Source organism: Silurus aristotelis (assembly GCF_946808225.1).
Source record: "Silurus aristotelis genome assembly, chromosome: 6".
NCBI lineage: Eukaryota > Metazoa > Chordata > Actinopteri > Siluriformes > Siluridae > Silurus > Silurus aristotelis.
The window spans coordinates 290,372-305,371 of NC_139579.1; the positions used below are offsets into that span (position 1 = coordinate 290,372).

Consider the following 15,000-nt stretch of genomic DNA (forward strand, 5'->3'; position numbering starts at 1 on the left):
AGTGTGTGTGTGTGTGTGTGAGAGGTGAATGAGGTCAGAAGGTTGTCACTCTTGGGGCCCCTGAGCAAGGCCCCTACCCCTGTGTGCTCCAGGAGTGCTGTATGATGGTGGGTCCTGTGAGAAGAAACAGGTTCACTGTAAAGTCCATGTGAGTATAAAACTCTTCTCTTTTCCACAGAAGATGCAGATGAACTTGATGATGTCGTCACCTCGACTACAGAGTCCCTGCAGTACGATCATCCCAACCACACGGTTACCGTGACGACCATCAGTGACCTCGACCTGTCTGGAGCTCGACTGCTGGAGTCTCTGACCAGCCAGGTGAAGGTTCAGGCTCAGTAAAGTGGGGGGGTGATCATGAGTACACGAGGTTCCACTGTTGGGCCCCTGAGTGAGGCCCCTAACCCTCACCTACTCTTTGTATAACTAAGATCAAAGCTCTGGAGAAGGGTTTCTACCAAACACTGTAATGCACATGTGGTGATGAAGATGATGGTGATGATGTTTGTGGTGTTACAGGCAGCAGGAGCGAGTGATGGTGATAAAGGTGAAGGTGATGAAGAGGAGAAAATAGAAGCATTACCCAGGAAAGCTGGAAACCCTCTCCTGTCTAAAAAGTACTGCTCTCTCGCTCTTTCTCTCTCTCTCTTTCCCTCTCTCTCTCTCTTTCTCACTCTCTCTCTCTCTCTCTCTCTGTCTCTCTCTCTCCCTCTGTCTCTCCTTCCTCCCTCCCTCCCTCCTTCTTTTTCTCCCTCTCCCTCTCTCGTTCTCTCTCTCACTCTCCATCTCTCTCTCTCTCCCCCTCTGTCACTCTCCATCTCTCGCTCTCTCTCTCACACACTCTCCCTCTCCATTCTCTTTCATTTTTTTTTGTTTGCTTCCTTAATTTATCCACTTTTCTGTATTTTTATTTTATTTGTCTTTATCTCACTTATTAACCCCTACATTCCCCCCCCTTTCTCTCTCCTTCTCTCTCTCTCTCTCTTCCCCTCTCTCTCTCTTCCCCCCTCTCTCTCTCTCTCTCTCTCTCTCTCTCTGTAGGATCCAGTCTCTGTCAGCATCGCTCCACTCCTTCACCAAACAGAAGAGAAAAGGTAAAGCGGACACTAGGTGGCGAAATCAGCAGAGCGACAGGAAGTCATCGGTTGCCATGGGCAACAAGCATCGCCTCGGCAAGACAACAAAGAAGCAGCGACGGAAGAGAACGGGTCAGAGAGGGCGGAGTCAGGACTGAGGAGCGCCTGAGGATCTTCATTACAAACCAAATAACAACCAGAAGATGTGAAGAAACCAAATCGAACCGTTTACAGAACCTGCAGAGACGTCCCTCAGTACCGCTGCCGTACCGCTCAGAACTCCTCCAGCGGTTCTGGAACCTGGTTCTGACCTGCTGGTTCACCACACCACAGTCTAACACTGGTCAGAGGTGTGGCCTGTTGTCATGGTAACCGGGGAAGCTACAAATTTAAACCCTGAACTCGAGAGTGTGTGTGTGTGTGTGTGTGTGTGTGTGTGTGTGTGTGTGTGTGTGTGTGTGTGTGTGTGTGTGTGTGAGATGTGCTCCAAATGAAATGACATTCTAAATGAAACTCTGTGTGTTTGTTTACACACGTCTGGTAAACAGGATCTCAAACACTTGTTCAGTTTTAAATAAATAAATAAATAAATGTGGTGTTTTGGATCTGATGGAATTAAAACACTGCCTCACATTTCTGTAGATTTTATACATTAATAATAAAATTCCTCATTACAAGCCACAATTATCTACAGCTGTGTTGATTTATTGTGTGTGTGTGTGAGAGAGAGAGAGAGAGAGAGAGAGCACGCGCGTGTTCCATCTGTTCACCAGTTCATGTCACTGTGATATTTAATACTGACCCTGGGGTCTGTAACGGCGGCCATTTTGGCTCCTCACGTGACACACTGTAATTAAAGGTAAATGATAATCAGATCCAAAATGGCTGTCGGTGGTGAACCAGTTTTTTCTATTGTCACAGTAGCCAATCAGACACGTGTGTAAGGATAAGTGAATGGTGAAGAGGCACCCTAGAGTCACACACACACACACACACACACAGTTTTACACACACTGAATCATCACACAGACAGACAGCAGCAGGTAAGACCTGGATACAGCCTGGGAATTATTATTAAAGCTTCTGATCTTTACTGTGTGTGTGTGTGTGTGTGTGTGTGTGTGTGTGTGTGTGTGTGTTTCACTGTTTACTGGGTGGTTCAGATCACCAACACTAACAACCAGTTAACATCCAATGATGACACACAGAATCAGTATATAATATAATAAATCTAGTAAAAAGTGTGGAAACTCCAAGTGCATGTTGATTTTGTTTCTATGCAACAAAGTTTTTAATGTCACGAGATGAAGAATTTCCACTGACCAACAAATCTAAACATGTTCAGATCTTCTAATTTAATTTCACTGAAAAATCCTCCCTCAGCATCAGGACACCTCATTTCTCCAAACATTCATCTGAAACTCTTTACTGTGTCTCGTAAAACTCCTCAGAGATGTTCTTCACCAGAGTTTTCTTCTTCATCTCGGAGCAGTTCAGTAGGACCGAGGTCTCATTTGGACTTGATTTCTTCTTCTTCTTCTTCTTCTTCTTCTTCTTCTTCTTATTATTATTATTATTATTATTATTATTATTATTATATTTACAGAAGAAATGCCTTTAATTTTTTGTGAATTCTATATTTTATATATAATATTTGTAGTATATGATTTTATATTTCTGTGTTTTATTTCTTTCCTCAGTGTGTCCACTTGGTGTATGTTTGAGTGTGTGTGTGTGTGTGTGTGTGTGTGTGTGTGTGTGCTGACTGTTACCCATCATGCCCTCCACCGGTGACGAGCCTGTGTGCTCAAAGTTCCAGCCCAACATCTTCAACCCATCACGCTGCCATGAGTGCCTTCGTCTCAAACACCTGCACACACACACACCTACACACACACCTGAGCAGTTGAACCTGGTCACCGAGAGCAGCAGCAGGGAGGAGAAAGAACAGAGCACCAAGGTGAGTGATGAGAGAAAGACCAGGATGGAAATAATTCAGGTGGAGAGAAGAGAGGTTTAGTTTGTGGGGAACATTTATACATTTAAGGAGACGTTTTCTGGAAATTGAGAAGTTGTGAAAAGGTACTTCAGGTTCAGCAGGGAGGTAAAGGGGCAGATACACACCACAAACAAACCTAGTGGTATATCTCATGTGGGTCATGGTATTTCCCAGAAGTTCCTTCATGAGCAGGGTATGGTAGAAAGGTATCTCAGTCACAGGAGACCAGAACAACATCTGCTGAACAGTTCTGCACCAGTTCTTGGGCAATTTCTTTGAAAAGTCTTTTTATTTTCTCATAGCTGCAGTGTAATGAGCATGAACATTGTGAGCTGAGCAGCTAGTCTCTGTGACAAGACAATGTTCCAGTAGATCTTCATACATAGAAATGTTTTTGGCTAAACTAAGCTTCTGCTTGCTTATGGTGGAACAGCTTATGGACCAGGTGTGACCTGACCATCCCATGCCTCCATGTGAAGTTTCTCTACCTTGGGAATTTAGTGTTAAAAACAGATATACACTCAACCTTCAAGATTCTGAAGCTTGTAGCCAGAACTGTGCACAAACTCCATCAGGCATCTGCTGAGATTTTTCTGGTTTGATCATGAAGTCGTCTCTGGTTAAATGGTCATCCCTCGTTCTCTCCAGGGTCACCGAGCAGTGATGTTATTTAGCTTCATGTCCAGTAGAGGGAGCTATAAAGGTTCTTCATGTCCAGTGTAGCCTTTACATCCATGCTTGTACTGACCCTCAGTGATGAGCAGCTCCTTATCCATGTGGTTTTTATGGAGCTCCATCTGACCTGCTTATAAGGTCAGGCATCATCTACAATTCTTAAAAAGATTGAAGGAGGAGAGCAGTGACGTTTACATCTGTGTCTCGCTTTACAGATTCATGGAGGAAGATCATTTCACTGCTCTTTTGGGAATCATGAAGAATTTAATCTACATTTACTGCAGGAGAAAGTGCCAAAGAACGAACAGCAAAAAGAGGAAGAGAGAGAAGAAGAAAGGGTGAAAGAGTAAAGATCAGAAAAAGAGAGAGAACAAGATGAAAAAGAGATCAAGAGAGAGAGAGAGAGGAAAAGGATAAAGAGAGAAGGAGGGAGTGAGAAAGAAGACAGAGAGAGGGAGGGAGGGAGGGAGAGAGGGAGGGAGAGAGGGAGGGAAGGAGGGAGGGAGGGAGAGAGAGAGGGAGGGAGGGAGGAAGGGAGGGAGAGAGGGAGGGAGGGGTTGTAGAAGGAGAACAGGAGAGAAATGAAATAATGATGAAGTGAAGGTTGGGTTACAGAGTCGTAACGCAAACCCAACCACACACACACACACACACACACACACACACACACACACACACACACACACACACACACACACACACACACACATGCTCATATTATCACCCATCTTTCCTTTTCCTCTGTTTATTATTTATCACGTGTCAGTAGAACACGTGAAACAGGTGAAATAAAACACTGCTACATTCTGTGAAATAAAAAATAAAAACGTTGTAATCTGCAAAGGTCAACAGTTTAGCCCCGCCCCTAAAACATGGCTGTATTGTGATTGGCTGGTGCAGGAGGACTCTGATGATGTGTCGGTGGTGAGCGGTGGCTCTCTGTGTATCCTCAGTCCTGAGTGTGACCTTTACGTGTGTGACGGAGACGAAAGTCAAGACGAAGACGAACACACCTGCAACAGGTACGATAATAATCACCTCAGAACTGATGTACGTATCATTTTATTCTCTCGTTCTCTCCGTCTCCTTTTTCTACAGGAACTCAGTTGGGATCATCATCAAATCATCATCAATAGTAATGATACATCTCTCTCATTCTCTCTCCCTCTCTCTCTCTCTCCCTCTCCCTCTCCCTCTCTCTCTCTCCAGTCAGTGTGAGGGAGACTCGTCCTCCACCGGTTCGTTCACTCCTGAAGAAGAGGAGGGCTTCTTCTCTCTCCCCCTCAGCAGGATGACACATTTGGATCCCTCATCACACCGAAACAATCCACGTATGTGGATGGAGGAGGCGAGGAATCGAGAAAGTTTCTCTCGTCGCTCCTCCGTCCCACACGGTAAAGAACAATAACAATATTCACATCTCTAACATACAATTATTAAATACAGACTTCACTTTACAAACGTTCACGGATACAAACAAACCTGAAACTAAAGGGAGGAGAGCCGGCGTGAGCTGCTCGTCCACCAGAACCCGTCTAGACTCTACATGATGCGCACTGGACTCGGGCTCGGAATTCTTTTAAGTGACTTTTTTTGTTAAAAAAAAATTAATTTTTAGATTTTTTTTATTACTTAATACAAAATATTGTACACAGAATCTGTTTTATTATATTTAGTTTATTTGATAGTATTTATAGCTCTTACATCATTAGGAGTTTTGCATAGTCAATAACAAACACAGTAACAACTTACGAACAAATTCATGCTACGGCCACTCGTTCAGAACGCCACTCGTATAGAACGCCACTCGTATAGAACGTCACTCGTTCAGAACGCCACTCGTATAGAACGTCACTCGTATAGAACGTCACTCGTATAGAACGCCACTCGTATAGAACGTCACTCGTTCAGAACGCCACTCGTATAGAACGTCACTCGTTCAGAACGCCACTCGTATAGAACGCCACTCGTATAGAACGTCACTCGTATAGAACGTCACTCGTATAGAACGTCACTCGTATAGAACGTCACTCGTTCAGAACGCCACTCGTTTAGAACGCCACTCGTTCAGAACGCCACTCGTTCAGAACGCCACTCGTTCAGAACGCCACTCGTTCAGAACGTCACTCGTATAGAACGCCACTCGTATAGAACGCCACTCGTTCAGAACGCCACTCGTTTAGAACGCACCTCGTTTAGAACGCCACTCGTTCAGAACGTCACTCGTATAGAACGTCACTCGTATAGAACGTCACTCGTATAGAACGCCACTCGTTTAGAACGTCACTCGTTCAGAACGTCACTCGTTCAGAACGCCACTCGTATAGAACGCCACTCGTATAGAACGCCACTCGTATAGAACGCCACTCGTTCAGAACGTCACTCGTTCAGAACGCCACTCGTTCAGAACGCCACTCGTTCAGAACGTCACTCGTATAGAACGCCACTCGTATAGAACGCCACTCGTATAGAACGCCACTCGTATAGAACGCCACTCGTTTAGAACGCACCTCGTTCAGAACGCACCTCGTTCAGAACGTCACTCGTTCAGAACGCCACTCGTATAGAACGTCACTCGTTCAGAACGCCACTCGTTCAGAACGTCACTCGTTCAGAACGCCACTCGTATAGAACGCCACTCGTTTAGAACGCCACTCGTTCAGAACGTCACTCGTTCAGAACGTCACTCGTTCAGAACGCCACTCGTTCAGAACGCCACTCGTATAGAACGCCACTCGTATAGAACGCCACTCGTATAGAACGCCACTCGTTCAGAACGCACCTCGTTCAGAACGCCACTCGTTCAGAACGTCACTCGTTCAGAACGCCACTCGTATAGAACGCCACTCGTTTAGAACGTCACTCGTTCAGAACGCCACTCGTTCAGAACGCCACTCGTATAGAACGCCACTCGTTCAGAACACCACTCGTTTAGAACGCACCTCGTTCAGAACGCCACTCGTATAGAACGTCATTCGTTTAGAACGTCACTCGTTTAGAACGCCACTCGTTTAGTACACCACTCGTTCAGAACGCCACTCGTTCGTAAGGTGGAAAGCAGGAAAAATGGGTAGAAAATGTTCAAATAAGCTTATATAAGCATATATGGAAATGTAGGTGTGTCATTATGTCTCTACATGGAGATGTGGGTGTGAATTTAAGTCTATTTTTAGAGATATGAGAACATATATGGGAATATGAAACAACATATGGAGATAGTCCATTCAGTCCATACATGGAGATACATGAGAACATATATAGGAATATATGTCATTTACTCCATATTTGGAAATGTGAGTGTGTGAATGTTGCTCTACATGGAGATGTGGGTGTGCCATAAAGTCCATTTTTGGAGATCAGGACCATAAATGGAGATATAAAACCATACATGGAGATGTAGGAATGTCATTTGTTCCTTATATAAAGATGTGTGTTATTGTATCTCTACAGGTAGATACAGGAATGTCATTAAGTCTGTATGGATGAAGTCTCTGAATAGGAAAGCACAAGCTGTTATATGTAAATATATCATCTTTTAGCCAGCTAGCTAAAGCTAACTAACCTTGCAGCAGTTTTTAAAGAGAAGTTCATGGTACCTTCACCGTTAGCGAGCTTGTGCAACTCAACCAATAAATGAGTAATGATGCAGACACTAAGTGATTTTGTTGCATGTGCACATCTCTGGTTACATCCTGATGTAGAGTAAGTGTTAATAACACGCCGTTAATTATTCCTCAGGGTGTTTTCCTCAGTGTCCCGTTACTGCGTGTGCAACGTTTACATGACACGGCTGGAAACACGTGTGGATTAGTGTGTAACAATACCTGGATGATGAAATGTTAGGAAAGAATTCTGAAATAGTTCTTCTGTTAGCATTAGAACCAGATTCTAAAGGTCTAATAAAAATGCACTCAAGCTATAAGTATGGTTAGTGAATATGGTTGCTATGGAAATGCACAGGAACTTTAGATAGAAATGAAGTGTTAGCTAACACCACTTTCTAAAGCGTAATTAGCGAGTGTTTAACATTAAGATTCAAATGTAAGTATCTACTTCTCTTTTGTTCCCAGGGAGTTCTAAGGTTGAACAAGACCGAGAAAGTGGATATTTCTCTCTGGGTCGTGTGACTGGTGCCAGAACATTAAGCGATAAAAGTCCTTCTCCTCATCGCCATGCTGAACGTGGACATCCTTTACCAAGCAACCGAACACATGAGCCCAAAGCAGCCATTCCATTCCGAAATCCAGACCTCGGTGTTCCTTCACAGAGAAGAACTACTGAGATCCAGAATCCAGATTTGACACTATTGTCATTGAACCCTTCTCCAGAACCTGTGGATCTCAGCATTGAAGTGGAAGCTCAAGCAGGTCCGAGATCTTTAAGTCCCACACCATTCAAGCAGGCTGAATCATTGGGTGCATCCCAGAAGAAAGGATTCAGATCACCAAGTTCACCTTCCAGTAAAAACGTATTTTCCTCGAAACAAGATTCAGGATTTTCCCGCTCTTTATCTCCTTCCCGTAGTGCCACTCCTTTTAAACGGGCTGAGTCTGTCTCCTCACTATCGTCCCGTGGGTATGGGATGGACGGTGTCTTAGAGAGGAGAGACCAACCATGCAAAAGCCCCATTCGAAATTCCTTTGGCCGTCCTTCTGAATCTAAAGCCATTCGGAAAACCTTCAGAGGCTTTGCTAGCACTGTTGGGGCGGTCAGCAATCTCAATAAGGCCCAGACGAGCCCATATGCTGACCTGAGAGCCGGTTTACGGAAAACAGAGCCCCCCAGTGGGCAGGGTGCTAAAACCCGAAGTCCCTCCCCTGCACGGCGGAGCCAAGATGCAGCTGGCCGGACTTTTCTTCGGAAAACAGAGCCCCCCAGTGGGCAGGGCTCTAAAACCCGAAGTCCCTCCCCTGCACGGCGGAGCCAAGATGCAGCTGGCCGGACTTTTCTTCGGAAAACAGAGCCCCCCAGTGGGCAGGGCTCTAAAACTCGAAGTCCCTCCCCTGCACGACGGAGCCAAGATGCAGCTGGCCGGACTTTTCTTCGGAAAACAGAGCCCCCCAGTGGGCAGGGCTCTAAAACTCGAAGTCCCTCCCCTGCACGGCGGAGCCAAGATGCAGCTGGCCGGACTTTTCTTCGGAAAACAGAGCCCCCCAGTGGGCAGGGCTCTAAAACCCGAAGTCCCTCCCCTGCACGGCGGAGCCAAAATGCAGCTGGCCGGACTTTTCTTCGGAAAACAGAATCAAAAACTGTTTCAAATAATCAGAAAAAATTTGAAAGTCGGACCTCGTCACCATCCAGGAGCAGCAGCCGGTCAATTCTGCGTAAAGTGGTTGAGGGTTGGCGTAGTGCGTCGCCTGTAAGAAAGGGCTATGGGACAGCCAGCCAACTGGAAAAGAGCCTTGTTTCAAATGGGCGGAGTCATAACGGCTCTAACTCTTCTTCTTCAAGACGGAGCTTTGAGACAAGTAGTCTATCACTGCATAAATCTGAAACTAAAAGACTCTCCCCTATATTAAGACGGAGCTACGATGCTCCTACTAAACAATCATTACTGCACAAATCTGGATCAGACCCATCTTCCTATAACCGAAGTCCCTCCCCTTCAAAGCAGGATTATGGCTCTCCTGGACAATCAGATTTCAGATCAGACCAAAGCAATTATTCCAGACCAGTCCCAGCTTCCCTTAGCCGAAGTCCCTCCCCTTCAAAGCGAGATTATGACCCTACTGGCCAATCACATTTTAGATCAGACCATAGCAATTGTTCTAGACCAGTCCCAGCTTCCCTTAGCCGATGTCCATCCCCTTCAAAACATGGTTGTGACTCTCCTGGCCAATCACATTTTAGATCAGACTACAATAATTATTCTGGATCTATTCGATCTTCCAACAGCCAGAGTTTCTCCCCTTCAAAGTGGGATTATGACCCTTCTGGCCAATCACGTTTCCAAAAATCAGAAAGCAGCAAACGCACCGAAGCAAGCCCATCTTCCTGTAACCAAAGTCTCTCCTCCTCAAAACGTAGTTTTGACCCTTCTGACCAATCGTCTTTCAGATCAGAGCACAGTAATTACTCTAAAAATAAGCGTTGCCAGGCTATATTACACAAAACTGTCAGTGAATCCAGGAGTGTGTCTGCATCCTACATGGAGAAATCAGCTGATAGCAGCACAGCAGGATCATGGAGAGGTTCAACCCACTCGCTCCTCAGCCCACCGATGTCCCGGAACTCGTCTCCATCTAGGAAGTGCAACGACAGCAAGCAGCTTGGGGATCGAAAATCTTCCCATGTTTCCTGGAGTACCAAAGAAAGGAGGCAGAGTCAGGATAATCACAGCCCCGCCTCCTGGAACATAAGCCCCTCCCCCTTATCGAGAAGCCACACCTCCTCTCAGAGCTCAATTGATTCTGTTATGTCTAGCGGCTCGTCTGGTATGAACAGAGAGGAATATGCCATTATGGCCGACCTTCCGAAGGTCAAGAAGGTCCTCCAGAGGGCGAGGCCGAACCAGATGGAGGGGATGGAGAAAGGAACCAGAGAAGAAACATCTTTATACAAACCTGCCAGGTAAATAACGAAGAAACAAAAAAACTGAAAATGGAGGGATATGCATTAAAGATCATTATGTTAATGTTCTCCTGTAGCCACTCCCACACTAAACCCGCCCACATCACCTGGGACGACATGATGGATCAGCGAGGAAATCCCTCCTCTACACACACACCTTCACACACAGAGGTAACACACCTGCACATGACACACACACACACACGGAGCCGGTTATAGTCAGACAGAGAGACAGAGTTTACTGTGTTTGTGTTGAAGGGAAATAAAATGGAGCAGGAGAAGAGCGAGAAAGTTCATCAGGTATGTATCACTTCCTGTCTGCCTCTGTGTCTCTCTCTGTCTCTATCCATCTCTCCGTCTTTTTGTCCATTTCTCCGTCTCTGAGTTTTTACAGAGTGATATAGAAAGGCGTCTCTTAGTGATGAATAAACTTCGCCCTGTGGCAGAGTGTCAGTGCTGTGAGGTTGAGTGTGAACTGAAGCGCTGCCTGAACATGCACTTCAAATTCCATCAGTTTAGAGAAAAAACACAGTCAGATTAAATCAGTCTCTGCATGGACGTGTTGGAGTACGCACTAACGAACACCAAGTGTGAGACCAACACTATCACCTGCAGAGAGAGAAACGAGAAAAAACACCGAAACTTGAAAAACAATCCACACTGCAGAGTTCAAGCTGCAGAGAATGTGATCATCATACTGATTACATTCCTTCACTGCTACAGTTACTCCTTTACAGAGAGAGAGAGAGAGAGAGAGAGAGAGAGAGAGAAAGAAAAAGACAGCGCAGGTCACACAGAAAGTTGATCATTTTTTTGTGATGATTTAGGAGAATATTTACTTCCCATGTAGATTCCCAGATTGGTCTTTCCATGGAGAAGCGTGTCCTCAGTCTCCTGCATCTAATAACAAACCCAAAAATGTGTTTTCACATTTTTTTGTGTGGAATAAAAACCAGCATTAAATCCACATGAATATATTTGAGATTGTGCAGTTTGTTACAGATGCAGTTTGTGAACTCTGACTAGTGAACATTCAGTCAAAGGATGTGAAGATGCTGACGTTGTTGTACGCCTGCTAGAGGGTCCTGGAGTGGCAAACCTGAAATCCTATTGGTTACAGCAACAGCCTTTGAGCAGCATATGGACTGTAGCTACAAGGAGCCTGCAGGATCATAGTGACGTGTGATGTGATGCTGAAATCTGATCGGATAGAAAGTCTAACCTAATATTACAAAAAAAAAAACTCTCTTTCTTTCTCAAATCACACACAAAACCTCTTTATTTACTGACTTAAAGTCAATACTTTTATTTTTATCTATTTATTTTTATTCAAATTCATATTTAAAAACCCTTTTTTACTGTGAGAATTTAAACTCTATCACTTCAGTGTTTGATCATTTTCACAAAAAATAAGATATAATGATGTTCTGCTGGTGTTTCACTGAATTGGTTCTTTATTTTTGTATATAATAATAATAATTGTAAGAATTGAATATCGCACAGTTTTATAATCACACACACACACACACACACACACACACACACACACACACACACACACACACACACGCGCGCGCGTCACACTCCGAAAGTTGTGTATGAGATCTGATTGGCTGAGTTGAAGCGGCTGTACAGGCGGCGCTTCTGATTGGGTGAGCCGAAGCGGCTGTACAGGCGGCGCTTCTGATTGGCTGAGGCGGGTTCAGTAGTTCCTGAGTTGCTGTAGGGGAACCGCCCAGGAAGCTTCTCTCTCACCTCAGTCAGTGGATTAAAAAGAAAACTCTAAAGTCGCTGAGGAAACCCGGAGTCGGTCCTCGCGGCGGTAGTGTCGGAGCTCGGCCGGGGGATGCGCGTTATTCCGGGGCACTGAGGCGGACAGTTCCCGCTCTCTCAGGGACTTTAGCTTGTTAGCAGAGCAACAGGTAGCGCGCGAGACCGTGCGGAGGGAGAACCGATATCACCGATTTATTATCGATACAGTATCGCGATATTTTATCAGTTTTTATCTCTTTATCTGCCTTCTGGATCATCAAACATGACGGTAAGTGTTTATATAACTTTACATTACTGCGTGTGTGTGTGTGTGTGTGTGTGTGTGCGCGCGCGCGCCCGCGAGAGAGAGACAGAGGGTGTGTCTGCTTCCAGTCTTCTCACTTCTATTCAAACTGTGTGTGTGTGTGTGTGTGTGTGTGTGTGTGTGTGTGTGTGTATTGGATCTATTTTTGGAGATATCAGAGGTACATGGTGTGATGTGGTGGTGTGATGATGATGGTGTGTTGTAGATGTGGTGATGATGTGGTGGTGTGATGATGATGATGGTGATGATGGTGTGATAATGATGATGTGGTGGTGATGGTGTAATGATGTGGTGGTGTGTTGGTGATGGTGTGATGATGATGATGATGATGGTGTGTTGATGATGTGATGATGATGTGGTGATGATGGTGTGATGATGATGATGTTGATGATGTGATGATGTGGTGATGATGGTGTGATGATGATGTGATGATGATGTGATGATGATGTGGTGATGATGGTGTGATGATGATGATGATGGTGTGTTGATGATGTGATGATGATGTGGTGATGATGGTGTGATGATGATGATGGTGTGTTGATGATGTGATGATGATGTGGTGATGATGGTGTGATGATGGTGTGATGATGATGATGTGATGATGGTGTGATGATGGTGTGATGATGATGTGATGATGATGTGGTGATGATGGTGTGATGATGATGTGATGATGATGGTGTGTTGATGATGTGATGATGATGTGGTGATGATGGTGTGATGATGATGATGATGATGATGATGGTGTGTTGATGATGTGGTGATGATGGTGTGATGATGATGATGTTGATGATGTGATGATGTGGTGATGATGGTGTGGTGATGATGTGGTGTGATGTTGGTGTGATGATGATGATGTTGATGATGTGATGATGTGATGATGATGGTGTGGTGATGATGTGATGATGATGTGGTGATGATGGTGTGATGATGATGATGTTGATGATGTGATGATGTGGTGATGATGGTGTGGTGATGATGATGTTGATGATGTGATGATGTGGTGTTGATGATGTGGTGTGATGTTGGTGTGATGATGATGATGTTGATGATGTGATGATGATGTGGTGATGATGGTGTGATGATGATGATGTTGATGATGTGATGATGTGGTGTTGATGATGTGGTGTGATGTTGGTGTGATGATGATGATGTTGATGATGTGATGATGTGATGATGATGGTGTGGTGATGATGGTGTGATGATGATGATGATGGTGTGTTGATGATGTGATGATGATGTGGTGATGATGGTGTGATGATGATGATGGTGTGTTGATGATGTGGTGATGATGGTGTGATGATGATGATGTTGATGATGTGATGATGTTGATGATGTGATGATGTGGTGATGATGTGGTGATGATGTGGTGCTGATGGTGTGATGATGATGATGATGGTGTGTTGATGATGTGGTGATGATGGTGTGATGATGGTGATGTATCGCTGATGGTGTGATGATGGTGTTGGTGTGTTGATGATGGTGTGATGATGATGATGATGATGATGTGGTGCTAATGGTGTGATGATGATGATGATGATGATGATGGTGTGTTGTTGATGTGGTGATGTGGTGGTGATGGTGTTGGTGTGTTGATGATGATGATGTGGTGCTGACGGTGTGATGATGATGATGATGATGATGATGATGATGGTGTGTTGATGATGTGGTGGTGGTGATGGTGTGATGATGGTGTTGGTGTGTTGATGATGGTGTGATGATGATGATGATGATGATGTGGTGCTAATGGTGTGATGATGATGATGATGATGATGATGATGGTGTGTTGTTGATGTGGTGATGTGGTGGTGATGGTGTTGGTGTGTTGATGATGATGATGTGGTGCTGACGGTGTGATGATGATGATGATGATGATGATGATGATGATGGTGTGTTGATGATGTGGTGGTGGTGATGGTGTGATGATGGTGTTGGTGTGTTGATGATGGTGTGATGATGATGATGATGATGATGTGGTGATTATGGTGTGTAACGAATGTGCTTTGCTTGTAAATTGTGTGTTAACTCTCTCTCTCTCTCTCTCTCTCTCTCTCTCTCTCTCTCTCTCTCTCTCTCTCTCTCCTGTAGCCTGATCTGTTGAACTTTAAGAAAGGATGGATGTCCAAACAGGATGAAAGTGGAGAGGTGTGTTTGTGTTTTTTCTAATTAAAAAATGTATACAATTTTATTTTAGTGAGACTACAGTCATAATGATTAACGTGTGTGTGTGTGTGTGTGTGTGTGTGTACACTAGTGGAAGAAGCATTGGTTCGTGCTGACGGATGCAGGACTGAAATACTACAGAGACTCTGGAGCTGAGGAGGTGTGTGTGTGTGTGTGTGTGTGTGTGTGTGTGTGTGTGTGTAGACTGGTGTTGTATTGGTGATGTTTCTGTGGTTATCAGTGGTGGATGAAGAACATAAATCATGTATTTGAGTAAAAGTAGAGACTCAGTAAACTGTGACTCCAGTAAAAGTGTCTCTTTCTTCTGACTCTGGAGTTCCTTCATCATTTGTTCCTCTCTAAATCTCCTGCTTGATGTTGAACTGATGCTGAACTGTATGTTGGTGATCAGAACACGTGTAAAACAGAGCGTGCGCTCGATC

The 15,000-nt window shown here is 44.7% G+C and overlaps 2 protein-coding genes across 2 annotated transcripts in view; both read left to right on the top strand.

The window, feature by feature from the left end:
* Nucleotides 1–141: 141 nt before the first annotated feature.
* nol12 (nucleolar protein 12) lies at nucleotides 142–1,760 on the top strand (the record flags this gene model as incomplete). The annotated part of the gene is made up of 3 exons (XM_083544477.1): nucleotides 142–321; nucleotides 520–617; nucleotides 1,042–1,760. Coding segments are annotated over 3 exons (471 nt in total), but the record flags the coding sequence as incomplete, so codon positions are not given.
* A 1,065-nt stretch (nucleotides 1,761–2,825) lies between these two features.
* Nucleotides 2,826–15,000, top strand: part of LOC310728027 (uncharacterized protein) — a 26,252-nt gene continuing 14,077 nt past the window's right edge. Inside the window, exons 1-8 of the mRNA XM_083545060.1 lie at nucleotides 2,826–3,036; nucleotides 4,651–4,772; nucleotides 4,960–5,144; nucleotides 7,821–10,320; nucleotides 10,398–10,491; nucleotides 10,579–10,620; nucleotides 14,483–14,539; nucleotides 14,649–14,717. Of these exons, the coding sequence (XP_083401186.1) occupies nucleotides 2,854–3,036; nucleotides 4,651–4,772; nucleotides 4,960–5,144; nucleotides 7,821–10,320; nucleotides 10,398–10,491; nucleotides 10,579–10,620; nucleotides 14,483–14,539; nucleotides 14,649–14,717 (3,252 nt within the window). The 5' untranslated portion in view covers nucleotides 2,826–2,853. The remainder of the gene's footprint in view (nucleotides 3,037–4,650; nucleotides 4,773–4,959; nucleotides 5,145–7,820; nucleotides 10,321–10,397; nucleotides 10,492–10,578; nucleotides 10,621–14,482; nucleotides 14,540–14,648; nucleotides 14,718–15,000) is intronic.